The sequence below is a fragment of the Rutidosis leptorrhynchoides genome, chromosome 7 (assembly GCF_046630445.1).
Source record: "Rutidosis leptorrhynchoides isolate AG116_Rl617_1_P2 chromosome 7, CSIRO_AGI_Rlap_v1, whole genome shotgun sequence".
Taxonomy (NCBI): Eukaryota; Viridiplantae; Streptophyta; class Magnoliopsida; order Asterales; family Asteraceae; genus Rutidosis; species Rutidosis leptorrhynchoides.
The window spans coordinates 61260768-61283748 of record NC_092339.1 but is presented as its reverse complement, the minus strand read 5'-3'; the positions used below and the strand labels follow the sequence as shown (position 1 = coordinate 61283748).

Here is a 22981-nt window from a genome sequence, read left to right as displayed (position 1 = left end):
TTAAACCAAATTTGAGTGGGATTTCATGTGAATTTTACGACGACTTCACACGAGTCACATGACCATGTCATGTGACATGCGTGGTGTCTCTATATAAGCCATACGCCCTCTTCCTACTTTTCTTGCAATTTTTCATTCCTCTATTAACAATTAGGTCAAAATCACTTTAACGTCCATTTCTCTTTATTAGGTCAGTTCCTCATCAATTTCTTCTCAATTTACCAATTTCGCTACATTATTAGGCTCTAATTTTGTTGTGTGTTGGTGTAATTCGTTTGATTTAGCTTATATGCTGTTGAAATATTTTGGATTGTTTAGGTCCTACTTTTCTAGGGTTTACTATTATTGTATACTGATTTCACACTTTAGATCTTCAATTACACATGTGCATATCTTCGATTATGTGAAATTTGTTATTTTTTCAGATATTGTTTGATGTTTATTAGCTGTATATGCATTTTTTATAGGGTTATATATATTCGTTTGATAATAATTGTGTTGATTTGGTAGGTAGATTTGAGTATATACTGTTATTGGCAGGATATGATATGAGTGGAGTATTTAGGTATAAATTCATTATGAATTGATGAGTTTATGTAGTTAATAATTGCACACTTATCCAAACTGAATTTGGATCTGTTTATAATGATCCGAATCTGCTGTGCGATACGTGTATATCCATATATCAGATCTATTAACTCCTCTATATAACATGATATAGTTAGATAAGGGTACTTTTCGTGCACAGATTAAGAATATTGAAGCAAAAACTACCCTAGTTTTGACGATTTTCCTGTTGTATTGGGCTCTGCAGAAACCGATTAGGAGTGTGGAAGAGCCCATAACACAGCTTACAATTTGGAAATGAACTCAATGGAGGTATTTGGTAAATCTGTGGTAGCTGTGCCTACAAATGTTATTTATCTGTCAAGTATACTAGGCCAAGATGGCCCAAATTCGAACTCTGTTCACAAGTGCGATTGGAAATGTGAAAATGAGCATGTGTGTGGGAACATGTTTCGCTGCAAACTAACTGGGCTCACACACATCTGTGACAAAAACTGTAACCAGAGAATTGTTTATGATAACTATAACTCCCTTTGCAGAGTGAGCCGTCAACTTTTTCCGCTAACTGAAACCGAAGTACAGGCTGTGAAAGGCGTTCGAAGGAAGTTTGAAGAGGAGAGTTGTTCTTCTTCACCTCAGGAGAGTTGTGCTTTTAAGCGCAGAAGGAGTGGACAATTTCACCCCTCTCCTTTTGAGAGATCGTTTTCTGCAGTTGCGCCCATTTGCAGTCAAGTTGGAGATGGCATGGATATTAATTAACTAGGCTTAATAACTTCTGTTGCTCTAAATTTCCGTTTTAGTCGAACAACTCTAAATTCTCAAACTTTATGCAAGTACCTAAATGGCCGACTTCAATGTTGTGCCTAGTTGTAGGAACAAATTATGTTTGGTTCTTATGTATTTAGTGCTTTATAACTCGGCTTTAAGCGTGGAGTTGACATTATTATCTATCTAGTCTTAACTCTTAAGTGAGCGTTACGTACTCTTCTGACTTTGATCGGCTCGTCATTTGTTCCGTTTGTGTTTTATTTCTAGTGACGCTCTTGTGATCTGGGATCACTTGCTAACATTTGATACCCCTTAAAAATTTGACCTTCTTTTGTGATCTTGTGGTCCAGTTACATATTCATCATGCTAATTGCATTTGTTTCCTTTTTTGGAATTTTTTAATTTACAGGAATAAACCACATCAGACCAGGAGAAATTCTTTGCTACTTAGTTTCTTCTTTTTTATCTAACATTTGTTTTCTTTTTTTTGTTGCAGAAATCGTTTATTGTCTTGTTTTTTTAGCTTTATTTTGTGTATCTTAAATTTCTAATATGTGAGATATATTAAGATGTTTTTGCAGGGTCTGAAGTTTTATCTTACAGGGGTGTTGTATATAGTTATTGACAATATTTACTTGTTATTTTTGCGATACTTGCTGGATTGGATACTTATATCATTCTTTTTTGTTATCCATTGCAGCAGCTTTCTTCTTACTTGCTCTCTGCCCAATGGGGCAGCTTCTTCTGATGTCAATGGAACGTCTACTATTATCTGGTCAGGAGATTTTTCAACTTTTTAGAGGCGTTATCACGCACGTGTTGTGAACTGGTGTTAATAAGCAGCCCGTTTGACCTGAAACATGCGCCAAACATCTTGCATGGACTCCATAATAGCTGCAAGAGCTGGTTCTAATGTCTAATTGCATCTACTCGATGTACCAAGGATTAAAGATGTCCACCATCTGTTAACAGAAACCATTAATACAGCATACCATAAAGGTGGAAAGTATTCACGGTGTTCAGAAATGAGCTGTTACCATATGCAGATATGCTTCAAGACTTTTTGCTTTGCTGCAACCTACAAGTATGGATCTTGTTATTTTCTCTTATTTTCTTCCTAGTCCGGTCCTTGTTTGTATCGTCAGCATAACGTTCACCAATCCTATGGTGTGTAATAAGAAACTAGTATGTGATTTCTAGGTTATATATTTCATGTGTTTTACAGTAACTACTTATGTTCCAGATGAGGAAACCTTTGTAGTTGTACTGTTATAGTACTCGGTTGCCTTTCTTATACTCAAAGTCCTTGTTCCTTTTTATATATTTGACCTCTTTGATGTAGTTATCTACATGGGTCTTGTATGTAGATCTTTACAATATTCACTTGTTATTTGTTGTGATATTTGCTCGATTGGATACTTATATCATCTTTCTTTGTGATCAATTGCAGCAATTTTTTTCTACTTATACCTGCTCTCTGCACAATGGGGCAGCTTCTTCTGATGTCAATGGTCAGGAGATGTTTCAACTTTTTTGAGGTTATCATGCACGTGTTGCAAACTGGTGTTGAAAAGCAGCCTGCTTGACTGGAAACATGTACCAAACGAGAAATGGTCCAAAACAAACATGTACCAAACGACATCCATAGACTACATATTTGTCACAAGAGCTCGTTTTAACATCTAATAGCATCTACTCGATGTACCAAAGTATAGAAGATGCCCACCATATGTTAGCAGAAACCAATTACAGCATCTTTCAAAGGTGAAAGTATTTGAAGGGGTTCAGAACCGAGGTGTTATCATATGCTTCAAGACTTTTTGCTTTTCTGCAACCTACAAGTATGCATCTTGTTATTTTCCTTTTTTTGCCTCCATAGTTCGATCGTTGTTTGTATCGTCAGAGTAACATTATCCAATCCTATGGTGTAATAAGAAACTAGGATGTGATTATAGGTTATATATCATATGTTACAGTAGCTACAGAACTACCTATGTTCAAGATGAGGAAACCTTTGTATATTTTTGTACTACTATTTAACACACTGTTGCTTTTTAAAAATTTAAGTCCTTGTTCCTTTTTATATATTCGGCCTTTTGATGTAGCTGTGTGAGTCTGTGACTGTCCAATATTTTCTGGGCAGATCTTGAAGTAGTCCATGTTATGTGAGTATGTGACCCTTATCTGGAAACGCGTTGATGAATTCGGGCAGATCAAATGGGTAATTTATGAGGCGGGGGTGATCGGGTAGTGTCATGTCTTACTGATGTAGGATCTAACAAGTCGACTAATTATTAATATAGTAATATGAAAAGTGTCATAATCAGTTAACCAACTAATTGCAAGAATGGTGTATGTAGCAAGTGGAGTAGATGAAACTCAACCACCCCTCATTTAACCCTTTGTTGCTTTCTTCATAAGCCTGCCAATCAAATTGGGTTTTACACATTTGATCTTTTTGAAGTCAACAGGGTTATTTTACCAAACATAATGATAATGATAATGATAATGATAATTTTGAAAGTAGTCCATGGATCAAATTGACCATTTCTGTATTTAGTTGAATATTTATTTAAATTTAAAATAAATATTAAATTAATTAACAGCCTAACTTAACGGAGGCCCACGGCGTCTAGATATTTAATAGATGGAACTAGTGTTCGAACCCTCGCTTCGCGCCGGGGTTCGGTTTTCAATGTATTATATTGCGTTTAGTTTGTAAAATCTAAAGATGATATCGTCGAAGCGCAATTCGATTCGAACTAAAAGGTATAATCAGTGAATAATTTTAATGTTATTTTAAATTAACAATATATGTACATCTCCGCGTTTCACTATGGAATTGTCGACTTTTAAAAATTTAACCCAAAATCGACGTGTATGAAAAGTACCTCAAATATTTAGCGTTTTTTAAAAAGCGTCTGTTTTGCGTATAATTAGTGACAGTGTGCTCCTAAAATTATTTCGAGTTTAACGATGGTGTCAGAAAAATTTAACTCATTGCGAGCGAGAAGATATGGCCCGTTAAATATTTGGGTGGAGTTTATTTAATTTTTTTTTATGAAAATGAGTATTTGACACTTTGGGGGTCGATTTTAATATTTGAACAAACTATGAGGGCTTTTTTGAAAGAAAAAAAGGTGGGAAAAGGGGGAAAAAGTGAAAGGACGAAAACGCCCCTGGTGACTATTAATCGTTTTTGTCTATTAGGAAGTATATAAAGTATGTGGTCGATTTATAATGAATGAGAAGTTTAATGGTTAAAGTATAAAATGTTAAAAGTTTGTGGTAAATTTATAAAAGCTATAAAGTTAATTATTATATATTTTGAGGCTAAAATGTAAATAAGTAAAAGATTGGGGTAGTTTGTGAAACTTGTGAGGTTTACTGTTTACTTTTGCTATACCTTTTAGATAAGTATGTGGTCGATTTATAATTAATGAGAAGTTTAATGGTTAAAGTATAAAATGTTTAAAGTTTATGGTAAATTTATAAAAGCTATAAAGTTAATTATTATATATTTTGAGGATAAAATGTAAATAAGTAAAAGATTGAGGGTAGTTTGTGAAACTTGTGAGGATTGTATATTTTAAGAATAAAATGTAAATAAGTAAAAGATTGAGGGTAATTTGTGAAACATGTGAAGTTTACTATTCACATTTGCTATAAGTAGATATATAAATACATGTGAGTTTACTATTCACATTTGCTATACTTATAGATAGGGGGATGATTCTCACACACACTTTTTTGATCCTCACATACCAATTAAGTATTATTAGAAGAACAAAAGGTTAAAATAGGTGTGTGAGGATCAAAAAAGTGTGTGTGAGAATCATCCCCCTTATAGATATATAGATATAATATAATATAATAGATTATTAATCCAATATACCTTGCTTATTAAGCTTTTAATCGGAATTTGTAGTTGCTTTACTAAGCAGTCAACTTGATAGCTTTTTCAAACTAAATGTTCAGGTCACTAATTCTCTTTCTCTTTCTCTATGAGAATGAGGGAAAAATATACTTCATCTCAATTAAAGTGTTACATTTTCGATTTTGTATGTTTCATAATAATAGTCTATTTTCTGTTCTAGCCAATCAAAAATGCATTTTTAAGTGGATAAAATTAAATCTTATTAAGTACTAATTTAATGATCGACATAATGGTTGTATTTTTTTTAACCGTTTGCATTTTTATAGTAGATTTTAATCGTGTATTTTATAATGCACAATGATGCTTGGAGTATAAAAAATTAAGAAAGTTTCCAAATGCGAATATGCCTTGTTATATACTTGTATGCGTTCACTGTGTATTTGACCTCTGGCTTACTAAAGACAAAGGTATTTGGGCTTCATTACGGAAATTGAAATAGGCCTCTTTGTGTATCAATACGGGCTTTAGTTAACGTGTAAATAAGGGCTTTTGTTCGCGTTGCATTTAGAGTTTAATGGGCTTTATATAAATAGTTCGATTGGCCTTTTTCAAAGTTTTAGTAGTACCTCAAAATCTCAAAATGATTATTACTAGTTCGATGACAAATTATAGATTCTTAACAAAAACTTGTTTCCTTCCTAAAAACTCAATCCTCGAATTAATTTTTAAGACATAAATGTTAAATAGTAATTTGTTATGATTAAATAGTAATTTGTTTGAGTTATATGAAATATAGAGATAGAGATAGAGAAGTAGGTAACTACAAACAAAGATCATGTGTTTCATGCTTTGGAGTTCAGTGCACATGGTCCCATCTCAATTCCATATTGTACTACTCTATATCACTTGTTCTCCACTCTTCTTGTTAATCAAGCACGTGCCTTACAATTTTTTTTTTTTTTTTTTTTTTTTTTAAAGGCAAGTTAATTTTATTAAATATAAAAATTACACGAAAAGAAACTAGCAAGAAGCTAGAAACAAAAAAGCACGAGACTACATCCAACGACTACACCCAACTAAAAACTCACAACAATTAAGGACTCGAAAAATAAGAAACACAACATCGCGAGGACATAAAGTTACGCACACCACGACTAGACAGGCAACTACGTATCCGAGTCCGAGGACGCACAGGAAGAACAACATGAGCAGCAAGCATCTTCATCCTCGTCCTCTATCGAATTTTTCATCACATTATCTATGAAAAGTCGATCATGCCAACGAAAGTTTTCCCGACGTTGGCAACGCTTCATATTACTCCTTCCCCACACATGTTTAATGAAATGACCTTTAACCAGGGGATGAACTTTTCTTCTCTTACCACGAAAACGAGCTACAGTAGTAGATGATTGACAAGCGATAACCTCATTCGAATCGACGCAATTCCTGTCATTTAAACTAGAGTCACCCGAAACATTTTCATTCACACATGGAGTAGGGTCCAGCCCGTTTGAAATATCACAACCCACCTTAGACTCATTAAATTGAACTGGCCCATTAAAGTTTTGCTCAGACCCATAACCATTTTGAACTTGCATAGGGGCAACCAAATTATCCAAAGATTCCTTGGTACTAACATCTTCACGCGTGCCCTTGAGACCTGCACCCCTGTTGGGAAACTCAACATCTTTCTCTTTCTTTTTCCTTGAAACCCGATCATCACCTGCCACGGGTAAAACGTCCGGCACAAATTCCAGTGAGGAGACCGAGGCCGAAAACCCGTCGGACTGCAATGAGATGAACTCCCCATCTTCAAGGCCATCCTCAACACCTGCTGACCCATCACCAACTTCATCTTGTACAATGGACACTTCTTCGCTGATTTCAAAATCCGTACCCACACTCGTCGCAGCTTTATCCGTCACACTAGAGTCTTTTTCTGGCATCGATTGGAAATCAACTTTTTCCCCCACACTCGACGAGTTCAAATCCCCCACGCTAGAGATGCCGTGGGATTTCTTCGAGGCGTCTCCACCGTCGACCATTACCGGAAAATCATTGACATCGATCAACGTCCACGAAACACGATCTTTGTTGAAACTAAAAACGAGGTTGTGACTTCTCACCGACTCAGGTAGGTTAAACTCAAAAATTTTACCTCCAACCTTAATTTCAATTCGATTATTGACAGGGAATTGAAGCGTCTTGGAATCAAGATTAGCAGATGGAACAGCGGTGTTATTGTTCCCCCATTTAATTGGGTTAGATTGACCTTGGTTCCAAGGAGCCGGAGGAAAGTCTTCTAATCCATCAATATTCGGGATGGGCTCTTGATTTCTGCGGGGAGGAAGATCATCAACTTTCTTCTCACGAATTCTGTAATGAGAATAATCTACACCTTCAGTTTTCTTCTCCAAAGCCTTATAAGCTCGAATCCATCTTCCATTTATTTGAATGGAATTCAAGACCTTGGAGAAAGATTCGATCTCGGTAATTCCTTCAAAACGAACATAACCAAATCGTTGACCACTCGACAATCTCTTCCGAGCAAAATACACATCTTTAAGAACACCATAGTTCTCAAAGACTCTCCGACAATCAACACGAGTCCATGAGTCCGGGAAATTAAAAATCAAGAACGAAGTAACCCTTTTTTCTTCAATCTTTTTTCTTCAATCAAAATTATACCAATTTAAAGTTCATACAATCTTTTTTCTTCATGTTCATACTAAGTTGTATCCAAAAATAATTTTTATTTAGCACATAAAAACACAACTTGAAGTTCACCAATTTTTTATAAAGGGGAAAATAGAAATTTCTTCCATTAGAGAGGTGAAATATCTTCACTTTAATTTACACGGTTATTATGCAATTATTTCTAAACTTGTCTGTAAGTACTCTATTATGTATTGCAAAGAGAACTTTTGTAGTGATACAAGACGCCAACCCTGGTCACTAATATATTATATTATAGTTTAAACTAAATTTACTACGGAGTATATTATAAGAAATTATATAAATCAGAGTCCATTTATTTCTTCCCGTGACTTTATCAGTTATCACGTTGTTGGGTCATATGTGGATTGTGATACATCTATTAATTCCCCACTATGTGCGCAATGGATGGATTTTAATTTTTAAATATATAAAATTATAAATACGTAGTATCAATAGCTTTTCAAAAAAAAAAAAAAAAAAAAAAAAAAAAAAAAAAAAAAAACAACAACGTAGTATCAATTAAGTTAAAATAAAACTTAATTAAATTATGAATTTTTTAAGTACAACCTTTAAGGCCTAGCTTAAATTAATTGTACATAGTACTATAGCAGTTTTTTTTTTTTTTCAACAGCAACAAAATTTTATAGTAGTACATAGTACATAGTACTATAGTATTTAGTTGCTGTATTAATTAGTTTTTTTTTATAACAACTTAAAATTTAATAAAATACTAGCAAAAAGCTAGAAAATTACAAAGATGATAAGGGGTTTTGAAGCCAAACAATCCAATTAAGGTTAGCTTTCTTATAACGCGATGAAAGCCAATCAAAAGAGGATAAAACAATCGTATCTAAAATAAAACACTTCTTAAACTTAGAAGGATCAAAAATTCTTCCATTTCTGAATCTCCAAAGGGTCCAGATAGTTGCATAACATATAGCTTCTAAAATAATAACTTTCACCGGTTGTTGACTAGACGACATAATCCATTGCCAAAGCTCTTCAACAGAATTCCAAACCGGAAGCGTCATATCAATCCACGAAGCAATGTAAGACCAAACACTAACCGCAATCTCACAATCGAAGAACACATGAGGAAGGTCTTCAATATGTGAAGAGCACGAGGAAGGTCTTTAATTAGTCATGACAATTACTTAATTGTACATTTTTTTTAACTAGCCCGGTTAGGTCCGAGCGATGCGGCGGGATCTTTCGGTCTGCATATTCATATTTAACGTAGCGTTGTGTATGTACAGAAGGGGAAACAACCCATGTGTTAAGACCCGTTTTAGATGTAGATGCGCGTACCGTTTTTAAAAATTGTCCGTTTTGAACGTAGTTAGTCTCGTTTTGTTCCAAAAATTATTTCAAGTTTAATGGTGATAGCGATGAAAATTAACTCGCGGCAAATAGGAAGATAAGTGTCGTTGAAGTTTATGTTGGATTTTGTTTATTTAATTAAATAAGAAATTAAATTTACATTTGAAACCCTGAAAATTTACGAATTATACTCCTAAGAAGTTGCATTTGATTAATTCTTGAGGAGGGTTGGGTGCAATTTTGTAGTGTGAAAGCCAAAGAATGAACGACATGTAATATAATACTAGTTGAAGAAGAATATTTAAACAATATGTTGAAAGTACGATTGTTATTAAACAAACATCTAGCCCAATCGTAAGTTTTTAGATCCAAACTTGTTACTCACCTCACCCATTTGGCCATCAAAACTACAATATATAATAATTAAAAGTGCTATAGTCTCTAAATCTACATATACATCAGACATGTTTCAAACTCAAACTTCTTAATCTATATGAATTTAGCTCCATACGCTGCATGAAGAATATTGTGGTTATAATTTTGCGTACATGTATTATTTTCTTACAGTCTTGACTTTGTTAGCAATAATATGTATTGAACTTATAAATAGCTATGATGCAATACATATAGTTTTTATTTACGTACTTTAATTTTTTAGACTTTTTCATAACATATGTTCGAAAATTTTGTTTCTCAATCGATCTTATCCTTTTGAATTACGTGGATCATATGTTTTTGAAAATTTTATACTCATTATATGTTACTCTGTATTTTAATTTTATCTTGTTATAATATATTTTCCGGAGTCCTGGACCATTTGTGTATTGCAAGTGCATGAAAAGTGACAATTTCAATGACTTTCGAGGGCTTGCCATCGATGACTTATTTATCTATTTAATTTGTTCATAATATTATGATTATGATAATGATAATGATAATGATAATGATAAAATAAGTACGGAGTAGAATATAGCTTATAGCTACTACTTATAATATAATATGAACATATATGTATTTGAAAATATAATCCACTATTATTTTTCCACTATCCTTGTTATGCTAACACCAAAATATCTAAATAGTAAAGCTCAGAGAGGTCAAGTTTTTTCATTTTTCTCAAAGTTTCACATCAAAAACACCAAGATTTGATGTTCCACCACTTTAACGTTCTATTGCTCCGCTATGGCATTCCCTGGGCGTTTCATGTTGACGTTCTATGTCAAAGTCTCTAAAGAGACGCCGGACACTCCAGGGGTTCCATGCTTTTTCATTTTATTTATTTCTATAATTTTTTATTATTTTTAGACATATACCTTGAACACTAAACTGAACATTTACATCTTTTTGTCACTTCTTACTTTCAATAATCCTCAAGAACATAATTGAATACGGAGCTTAATCTGTCACCACTCTTCTTATGCTCTGCACATATTTCAATTTGTTAATACGTGACTTTTAATACAATTCATACAAATAGTGTATCATCATCACCTTAACATTAAAAAGGCAGAATACTAATATCTTAAAAAAAAAAAAAAACACATGTTATAAAACGTAGGGACTATAAATAACTATGCAATTATCTAAAATATGGTGCACTCACAAACACATAATGACATAACATATGAATTTTGTTGACGAAATTCATCAAGGATGAAGGGGATAGATTTGGCTCACAGACGTCACATGTTTGAGCACGTTTGATAAAGTTGAACTCATTATAATTGTTCATTTTGTAGTCAAACATCGAACGTTTAATTACTATAAATAAATATTTCATTGGAAAATAAATGGACGACAAACATCCTTACAATGTCAACTTGCGACTTATTTATTGGAGTTTAGTTTAGGGAACTAATATGTATTTGTACAATACAACTATCTAATCCACGATTATAGTGAATTTATCAATTTATTGGTAAAAATATCACCATCTTTTGGTTTGGAGGGATGATCTATATACATCATCAATTTTTAGTCATACATCACAAAACATGTTATACAGTGTGGTCCGGTACAACATTATACTGCATATTTGGTGGTGTACAGTTAAAAATTGGTAGCGTACGAATCACTCCCTATAATTATAGCTAAAATTGATTTATACTAATTAAATAATAATTGAATTAAAAATAATGTTAGTGTAGTTATTGAGTTATTGCTTTAAATCTATTTGTTGTATAGTTCTCATTTTTTCTATTTTTGGTAGCTTTAGTGTAGATTAAACTAGTCCGGATCCGGCCCGCGCGATGCGGCGGGGGCTTTCGGCCTGTGTATTCATATTTAACGCAGCGTTGTGTATTTACAGAGGGGAAATGGCTCATGTCTTAAGCGTCGTTTTAGATGCCGTTGTCTTAAGCGTTTTTAAAAAGTGTCCGTTTCGAACGTAGTTTGTTTCCTTTTGTTCATAAAAAATTTTCGAGTGTAACGGTACTGTCGGAAATATTTAACTTGCGGCGAACAGAAAGATACGGGCTGTCGTTGTGTTACGCGTTTTTAAAAAAGTGTCCGTTTCACGTATAGTTAGTTCCGTTGGGTTTGTGAGACTTTTTCGAGTTGAACGGTGGTCTCGGAAAAATTTAACTCGCACCGAGCGAGAAGATAGGGCCTGTTAAAATTTAGGGGTAATTAATTTCTTTTGTTTTAATATTACACTTTCTACCCCTGAGAAAGTGTAAAGTTGAGGGTCTGTTGTGTAAATTGAACTGAATTTGAGGGACCGATTGTAGTGTGAACGCAAACTCAAAACTACAATCTAAATAAACTAAAACTACACCATTAGACATGTGTTTTAGTATATACTAGAAAAAATTTGACCGCGCGTTGCTGCGGTTGTATTCGGCGCGCGGTCGAATTTGGATATACCTTGTTTGGTACCTAATATATCTAATAGGTTGGGTTGTTTGTTGGACGTGTATGTATATGTATGTAATTTAGCCCGAAATATTTAATTTTTTTAACGATATCCGTTTCGCGTATAGTTAGTCACGTTGTGTTCGTAAAATTAATTCGAGTTGAAAGGTGGTCTCGGAAAAATTTAACTCGCACTGAGCGTGAATATATGACCCGTTATTTAGTGTTTTTTTAACGATATCCGTTTCGCATATAGTTAGTCCCGTTGGGTTCGTGAGATTTTTTCGAGTTGAACGGTGGCCTTGAAAAATTTTAACTCGCACCGAGTGAGAAGATGGGGCCCGTTATAAATTTGGATGGAGTAAGTTTTTTTTATTTTAATAAAATTATATATTTACATTTTTTACCCCTGAAAAAATGTAAAGTTGAGGGGGTGATGTGTAAATTGTGCGAAAGTTGGGGGCTCTTTGTAGTGTGAACGCAAACTCAAAACGACACCGCGTTATAACTGAAACGACCAAGAACCCCATGACATTTAGGATGTAACTCGCACCGAGTGAGAAGATGGGGCCCGTTATAAATTTGGGTGGAGTAAGTTTTTTTTATTTTAATAAAATTATATATTTACATTTTTTACCCCTGAAAAAGTGTAAAGTTGAAGGGGTGATGTGTAAATTGTGCGAAAGTTGGGGGGCTCTTTGTAGTGTGAACGCAAACTCAAAACGACACCGCGTTATAACTGAAGCGACCAAGAACCCCATGACATTTAGTATGTAGGGGTAATGAGTGTAAAGTTGAGGGTCTGTTGTGTAAATTGAGCCGAATTTGAGGGATCGATTTTAGTGTGAACACGAACTCAAAATTGCAATCTAAATAAATTAAAACTACACCATTAGGAATGAGTTTTAGTATATAAGGGATCGATTGTAGTGTGAAAAAAACTCAAAAATGCAATCTAAATAAACTAAAACTACACCACCATTATGAGTTTTAGCATTAAAGATTAATTAATAATAATTAATAATTAATAATTAATAATAATTAATAAGGGTTACTTCTTAATATAGTGAATATATAATTCTTGAAGTTTTACGAGGATTTTCTTGAATCTTCATGTAGTTATTTCTCTGCCAAAAAAATGCCAACATTTTTTTTGTTGATAAAAATAACGAATACCATTAAAGGTAGCAAAAAAAATATTAACTTACTATTTACACTTGTTTCAAAATTATTGTCTAATTGATATACTTCATCCACTATCTACGTTACCATTTTTTTTTTTTTTTGAAAGGCAATAATAATTATATTACTAATAAAAGCTAGCAAGTTGCTAGAAAGTACAACGATTAAATCACGACGATACATATCCAATGGACAAACCTCGACCCGAATGACAGCAAAATGGACAAACAACAACCCGAATGACACGAAACATATTCTCACAATACTCTACAATTCCTAACCCAACGAAACGAAGTGGGATATCAAACACACAAAACTATCAGGCACAATGTCAATAAGGGCAATCACTAGGCAAATTAAGCATGAAACGGAATGAAAAAGACCACAACGACAACCCACGATAACTTAAACCAAACCTTCCCTCTACGTTACCATTTTTGTGTGTCTTAAAAATAGTGTAATTACTCAAAATAACAACAAAATATATCAAAATTCTAATTATGTTATTTTTTTTTTATGGTATTCAATATACTTCGTAATACTATTTATAACAACTTCATTTAATCACAATAATCAACTGAATGAAGAACATAAAGACAATTAACAAATACGTTTGAAATATATTAGAAATTAATTAGACAATAATTCTAGGATGGGGGAGTTAAAAATCTTAACCTCCCAATTTATCTCATTTAATTCAATTAATCTTTTATTTTTTAAATAAATTTAGTTAACCTTACTTTAGATAGTATTACTCCGTAACAACTTTATTTAGTTTAATGAAAGGACAAGTCAATCCAAAGTAATCATACAGGAGTAGAGGGACTTTGTTTAATAGTATATTAGGATAATAATTAACTGAATGAAGAACAATAGAAAATACTGTAATGGATAATTAACAAATATATTTTAAATATAATAAAATTTAATTAGACAATAATTCTGGGATGGGATGAGTAACAAATATTAACCTCTTTATCTCATTTAATACTTTTAATCATTTAATAAAATTTCTAAAAGACAGTTTTTATAGACGTTGAGAATATATGTTTTGGTATTCCTTCCACCAAACTAAAATGCTTGGTATTATAAATATGTGACAACAAATCAACAATTCTACAAACCATGAGTGAGACTAAACACAACATTCTTAAATAATAGGAGTAGTATAATGTCTAACTTTTGTTTTCATGACCCGTCCTAATCCATCTGGACGAATACATTACAATTGATTTCATCGCGAAGTACTTGACCTCTATATGATACATTTTATAAACATTGCATTTTTTTTAAAAGACAAACTTTCATTACATCGACAGTTGACGGCATGCATATCATCTCATAATATATCCAAATATAATTGACTTGGTAATAATCTTGATGAACTCAACGACTCGAATGCAACGTCTTTTGAAATATGTCATGAATGACTCCAAGTAATATCCTTAAAATGAGCTAATGCACAGCGGAAGATTTCTTTCATACCTGAGAATAAATATGCTTTCAAGTGTCAACCAAAAGGTTGGTGAGTTCATAGGTTTATCGTAAACAATAAAATTCATCATTTTGATAGACCACAAGATTTAAATGATGCATGGTACAAATGGGCCCGAATTCTATACCCACCTGTAATGTACATGCGATATCTTTTAAATACAGTACACCTTTCTCGTGTACGAAATCATCTTTCATAAATCTTAGTAACCGTACATATATCTCGTGCACAAAAATAACATACACATAACCTGTGTATAAAATTATTCTCTCGATACATAACATTCACTTTTCATTTCTTTCATAGCTTGGCTTGGTAATCGACCTTAACATATAATGCGCATAATAATATCCCCAAAACAGAACATCTCGTCTGTATAATAATCATATAAACATCGAAGTACTAAACACCACGCCCACTAGCCCTTCCGTCTAGTGAACATTCTGGGTAGGTGTGTTAAACCCGGTAGCTACCTTTAGGATTCGCGTCAATTAGGCATGCACTAATTCTCAAAATTAGTGATGTTCCCTAATTCTTAGGTTACCAAGCAATAATAATCAGGGAAAAAATATTCATATCAATTGTGGCAATTATCACGTCCACATAATTCAATGGTGGCAATTATCACGTCCACATAATTCATTCGAGGAATGTTTTGCTTGTGTCTATCTCGTCAAACATTTATAAAAGCATTTCATGTATTCGCAGTTCAAAATGTATTTCAAAAGCATTTAATAAAGCAGTTGTAAAAGTAGTGCATGTATTCTCAGTCCCAAAAATGTAAAGAGTAAAAGGGAATCAAATGAACTCACGTATTGTATTTTGTAGTAAAAGTACATATGACGACATTGAACAATGCAGGGTTGGCCTCAGATTTATGAACATATATCATTTGTATATATATTAATACACATATTTGTAATCGAACAATTATATTTATTATTATTAGTGATATACTTGTTATTTATATGATTTATGCATTTCATTAATAACTTACATATATTTATTTTATATATCTTACTTATTATAAAAATAATAATAGAGTTAAGTTATATATATATATATATATATATATATATATATATATATATATATATATATATATATATATATATATATATATATATATATATATATATATATATATATATATATATTAAATATATGTTTATGTAACTGATATGTATTTGGTTAAAATAATACTAATAAATAAAAAGTTTTAATATCTTTATAATAATAATATCAGTAGTTATAATAATACTAATACTCATTTTAAAAGTGATGATAATAATAATACTGATAATAATAATAATTATAAAATTAATAATTTTACTGTTAATGATAATTGTGATAATAATTTTTGTAATTGCATATTATTAATACTTATGATAATATAAATAATAATACTTATAATCATATTAGTGATAATAATAATAATCTTATTATTAATTTTAATGATGATAATAATATCTTATAGTATGATAGTTATAGTAATACTTAACTTATTAATAAACACAATAATAATTATATCAATCTTATTACTAATGTTAATGTTAATAATAATACTCTTGTTAATAATAACAATAATAAGTTTCAAATGATGCCAATTGTAACAACCCGTAAATTTTCGGCAAAATTTAAACAAAAATCTTTATATGATTTCATTTAACCTCGACTAATTCCGACGATTCACGAACAATTATTTGTAAATAATTACGCATTAATTTGATATATTAATATTATTATTATTATTAATATCCTTTTTAAACAAGATATCAATAATTAATATCTTTATTATCAGTATTGTTATTATGAATAAAAAAAATATATTGACAAATATTCTTGGAAAAGTAATAAATCAATTTGTTTATTTTAAAAAAAATATATAAAAAAAAATCCTTAAAATAAATGATTTTTTTAATAAAATAAATAAATAAATAAATATATTACTTTTTAATTAAAAATTATAATGGAAAACTACTTTTATTATTTTATTTTGTGCATTATCCCATGACCTAACATTTAATACTTTTGAATTTTAAAATCCCATTAAAAATTAAAATATTTCTTTTTCTTTTAATTATTTTATTCTTTTTACCTAATTTTTTCAAGTATAAATACCCCTCATTTCTTATTCAAACTCACACCAAAATTTCTCTCATTCTCTCTTTGAAGAATTACTACTAGTAAGTATTCTTTTCTTACTTTTTACTTTTTACTTTTTACTTTTTACTTCGGTTTATTATTTTTTTTACCGAAACATGTAAATAATGTTATAAATTATATGCAATTAAAATTAAAATAAATAACATGTTATAATTAGTAACATATGTTACTAAAAATTATAAAAGTATTTTTATGAATTAATATATAGGAGTTATAATTAAAATCGAATTAATGAATATATATGTATATACGCACCTAACGTGAAGGTTATAATTAAAGATAGCGTACAAAGACTACAAACATCACCGCTACTTGTGGCCTAGGGTAATCCTTGTCACCATTATGGGACGCTTGTGGATCTCGAATGCCAAGACTTAGATTCTGGTCAAGAGATCCTGGGCCGCTCGGTAACAATAGATCATTCGAGTGACTTGCATGTTAGCGACGAAGTTTGGGCGAGATTGTACAACATCTTTGTTAAGAATTATAACCCGAACATTCTTAAACTAGAAGCTTACTATAAGTGGAAGTTTTTCATAAATAGTAGGTTTCCAAAAATAGAAACTTTTGAGAAATAGGAACTTTTCTCGAAAACCGTCACTGTCAATATAGTTGCTATATTAATAAACATACTTTATGTCAAGTTAGACATTAACTAATCAAACGTTATACCTCAAGGTTGATATCCAGATCACTTACTTGCTTTACTTTCTGATAATGCTAAAAACGAACATATATTTCATAGCATTATTCCTCAAGAAAGACAAGCTTTTAGTTGCAATTGTTCTATTTACAAGAGATATTCGTTTAAATAATAAAAGGTGAAGACAAAAGACAGATTCGACGAATTGAAGACGCAAACGACCAAAAAGCTCAAAAGTACAAAAGACAATCAAAAAGGTTCCAATTATTGATAAGAAACGTCTCGAAATTACAAGAGTACAAGATTCAAAACGCAAAGTACAAAATATAAAATTGTACGCAAGGACGTTCGAAAATCCGGAACCGGGACCAGAGTCAACTCTTAACGCTCGACGCAACGGACTAAAAATTACAAGTTAACTATGCATATAAATATAATATAATATATAATTAATTATATTAATTATATATATATTATATATATATATTATAAAACCGTCGGCAGAGAAAAACTCCAAGGACTGAGCTGTAAAAGTAACCTCCGCGACTCGCGGAGTTTGAAGAGGTTTTCACCGCGAGTCGCGGAGCCCCAAATTTCAACTCTGCCTATAAAGCAAATCGAATTCTGATCAAAAATCCATCAATCTCTCTTCTCTCATATATACGTAAAATATATATAATTTATATTTTAATTTTAATTTTAATTATAATTCTAATAATAAGGGTATGTTAGCGAATGTTGTAAGGGTGTAAGTCGAAATTCTGTCCGTGTAACGCTACGCTATTTTTAATCATTGTAAGTTATGTTCAACCTTTTTATATTAATGTCTCGTAGCTAAGTTATTATTATGCTTATTTAAAACAAAGTAATCATGATGTTAGGCTAATTACTAAAATTGGGTAATTGGGCTTTGTACCATAATTGGGGTTTGGACAAAAGAACGACACTTGTGGAAATTAGACTATGGGCTATTAATGGGCTTTATATTTGTTTAACTAAATGAAAGTTTGTTAATGTTAATATAAAGATTTACAATTGGGCGTCCCTATAAATTACCATATACACTCAATCGGACACGATGGGCGGGGTATTTATATGTACGAATAATCGTTCATTTAACCGGACACGGGAATGGATTAATAGTCTATGGAATCATTAAAACAGGGGTGAAATTACATTCAAGGGTAATTGGTGTAATTGTTAACAAAGTAGTAAAACCTTGGTTTACACGCAGTCGATAACCTGGTGTATTCATTAAAACAAAGTATTAAAACCTTGTTACAATTCGAATCCCCAATTAGTTGGAATATTTAACTTCGGGTATAAGAATAATTTGATGAGGACACTCGCACTTTATATTTATGACTGATGGACTGTTATGGACAAAAACCAGACGGACATATTAAATAATCCAGGACAAAGGACAATTAACCCATGGGCATAAAACTAAAATCAACACGTCAAACATCATGATTACGGAAGTTTAAATAAGCATAATTCTTTTATTTCATATTTAATTTCCTTTATTTTATATTTAATTGCACTTCTAATTATCGCACTTTTATTTATCGTTATTTAATCGCACTTTTAATTATTGCACTTTTAATTATCGCAAGTTTATTTTATCGCACTTTTATTATTCGCAATTTCATTATCGTTATTTACTTTACGCTTTAAATTAAGTCTTTTATTTATTTAATATTTTACATTAGGTTTTAATTGCGACTAAAGTTTTTAAAATCGACAAACCGGTCGTTAAACGGTAAAACCCCCCCTTTATAATAATAATATTACTTATATATATGTTTGCATTTTTATAAAAGTAAATTAATATAGCGTTGAGCTTTGTTTAAAGATTTCCCTGTAGAACGAACCGGACTTACTAAAAACTACACTACTTTACGATTAGGTACACTGCCTATAAGTGTTGTAGCAAGGTTTAAGTATATCCATTCTATAAATAAATAAATATCTTGTGTAAAATTGTATCGTATTTAATAGTTTTTCCTGCTAAAATTAATAACTATTTTATATACACCTCGCATAACATCAAGTATTTTTGGCGCCGCTGCCGGGGAAACGCCGAAGCGAAACGCCACACACATAAAAAAAAAGATTTTTATTTTTAAGTACGTTTTGTAGAAATACGTTTTAAATATTCGAAAATATAAAAATAAAAACAAAAATATAAATATTTTTTTAAAGAGTTTGTAAGTTATATAAAAGTTTCTTTATCTTTATTTTATAAAAATATAAGTTTTATTTAATTTATATAAATATATTACATAATTTTATTAAAAAAAAAAAAAAAAATTTCGGCCTGTACTGTAGCAGCCCACTCTATGGCCCGAAACCCTAGCCCATGCGATCGCATGGCTGGGCAACTGAGGACTCATGCGATCGCATGAGCCCATCTGACACGCCAGATTTGACTTCCTGCTGCAATAATTACGAAATTATTATTATTATTATATAATTAAAACCCTAATTAGGGTATTATTGTTTTTATTATTAGTTTAGTTTTTATTATTATTAATTTGTTATATTTAGTTTTATTTTAGTTTTCATTAAATTATAAAATTAATAGTTTTATAAAATAAATAATATAAAAATAATATTTTTATAAAAATTGTACTTTTTACAATTTTTTTTATATATTTTTATATTTTGTCCCTTTTTAATCATTGTAGCATAACTTTTGTATTTTTAGCTCATATTTAGTTTTAAACTTAGTTTTTGCTATAGTCATTTTTACTCCTAGATTTTTAGGCTTTGCCGTAGAATTCCTTAAGTGCTTTTTCTTTAGACTAAGATTTAGGTACTTTAAAATTTTGCGACGCCTTTTTAAGTTTTAGTTTCTTTTATTTGGGATTTAGTTTTTCTTGTAAGCTTTAATATTTTTAGACGACCTTTTACTATGTATCAATTATCATTCCAATTAGTAATTTCAATTTGCGATTATAATTTTAAATTAGTTGTAGTAATAAGGTTAGGTTAGTCAAGTATTTTTAAGTTTTTATAAGTTTCTTTTATTTTTCCGTCACCTTTTATTTTTCAACCATTTTTTCTTTTTCGACCTTTTTCGACGAACTCTTTTTCTCTCTTATTTCTCGCTATTCTAGTTTTTAGGACATAGATTTTTATTCTACTTCTTATCTAAATTTCTTAAAATTACGAAAATTTATTTTAAGTGGTTAAATTGATAGACATCAAAATTTTCTGGTTCGTAGTAATAGTTGGATTTGTACGTGGACCGGGTTATTGGAGCCAAACAGTCCTCAATTATATTGAGACCAAATGAATCCTGCCCCTCTGCTGCATCTTTTGGCTATTCGAAACGTGGGCAAAATCAGAAAAGTCTATTGATTGGATAACTTATTATAATTTTTCTTTCTTTTTTTTTTTAAAACTAATAGGATATTCAGTGAATGCACCGAGCAAGACGTTCACCACCTTTTGTACGTTCACCACCTGTAACTAGATCAAGACATTTAGCAAATATAACCGCCGTTGATTTTTCTTTAGAATCGTCATCCAGTCGACCAAGAACTTCAGTTCAAATTTCCGATAATCCATTTTTTGAACCCGACATCACAATTGAGAATCCGGAGAATATTCAGGAACGGTTCGTAGATCCTGAACCACTAAACTTTCCTCCGGAGCCACCAATCATTCAAACAGAGATTGTTGAGGAACGAACTATTAAATCAGAATCATCTAGTGATACCGATTCAACAAATTCAATTATGGAGAATCTGGAACCTTTAAGTATGGAAGACCGAATGAGAGCTAAACGCACTGGCCAAGGTCACGCAATTACTCATCCAGACATTAATGCGCCAGATTATGAAATCAAAGGACAAATTCTACACATGGTGACTAATCAATGCCAATTTAGTGGTGCGCCGAAGGAAGATCCAAATGAACATCTACGTACCTTTAATAGGATCTGCACACTATTTAAAATCCGAGAAGTGGAGGATGAACAGATATATCTCATGTTATTTCCCTGGACTTTAAAGGGAGAAGCCAAAGATTGGTTGGAATCGTTACCTGAAGGGGCGATTGATACATGGGACGTTTTAGTTGACAAATTTCTTAAACAATTCTTTCCTGCATCTAAAGCCGTAAGACTTCAAGCAGAAATTGTTACGTTCACACAGAAACCAAATGAAACTATATATGAGGCGTGGACAAGATATGGAAAGTTATTAAGAGGATGTCCGCAACATGGTTTAGACACCTGTCAAATAGTACAAATATTCTACCAAGGATGCGACATCACTACAAGAAAAGACATAGATATAGCAGCTGGTGGTTCTATTATGAAGAAAACCGAAACTGATGCTTACAAAATTATTGATAACACTGCTTCCCACTCACATGAGTGGCACCAAGAAAAAGATATCATTAGATCATCTAAAGCAGCTAGAGCCGATTCTAGCCATGACTTAGATTCCATTTCCGCAAAGATAGATGCTGTGGAGAGACGAATGGAAAAGATGACTAAAGATATTCACTCAATACGAATTAGTTGTGAGCAGTGTGGAGGACCACATTTGACAAAAGATTGTCTCAGTATTGAATTAACAATGGAACAAAGAGAGAATATTTCATACATAAACCAAAGGCCTGGAAATAATTATCAGAATAATTATCAACCGCCAAGACCGATTTACAATCAAAACCAAAATTATAACCGAAATATTCCATACAACAACCAACAAGGTCCTAGCAATCAACAAGTATCCAATAATACTTACAACCAGCAAAGACCGAATTTTCAAAACAAACCACCACAACAAACCGATGATAAAAAGCTGAATTTAGAAGATATGATGACAAAGCTAGTTGAAACTCAAACGCAGTTTTTCACATCTCAGAAACAAACCAATGAACAAAATGCTCAAGCATTTAGAAATCAACAAGCTTCTATTCAAAATCTGGAACAAGAAGTAAGTAACCTAGCAAGGTTAATAGGTGAAAGAAAACCGGGAAGTCTACCTAGTGATACAAACGCTAACCCCCGGAATGAAACAGCTAAAGCCATTACCACAAGAAGTGGTACAACACTTAAACCACCTGAAATACCTGTAGTTTCAGATGATTCTATTCCTACTCCACAAGAACCACAACCTGATCAAGATAAGGAAAAAGAACCGGTAGTTGAAAAGATTAATGAAGATAACACAGCTAAGGATAAACCTTATGTTAAACCATATCAACCACCACTTCCTTATCCGAGTAAAATGAAGAAAGAAAAACTTGAAGCCGAGCAATCCAAATTCTTGGATATGTTTAAACAGATAAATGTAAATCTTCCTTTCATTGATGTGATTTCAGGAATGCCTAGATATGCTAAATTCTTGAAAGATCTAATCTCAAATAGAAA

The 22981-nt window shown here is 31.7% G+C and overlaps 1 protein-coding gene across 1 annotated transcript; it reads left to right on the top strand.

The window, feature by feature from the left end:
- Nucleotides 1-133: 133 nt before the first annotated feature.
- Nucleotides 134-1561, top strand: LOC139856972 (uncharacterized). The gene is made up of 2 exons (XM_071845682.1): nucleotides 134-190; nucleotides 815-1561. Exon 2 carries the CDS (start codon nucleotides 865-867, stop codon nucleotides 1324-1326), a length of 462 nt encoding a protein of 153 aa, XP_071701783.1. The 5' UTR covers nucleotides 134-190; nucleotides 815-864; the 3' UTR covers nucleotides 1327-1561.
- Nucleotides 1562-22981: the final 21420 nt, after the last annotated feature.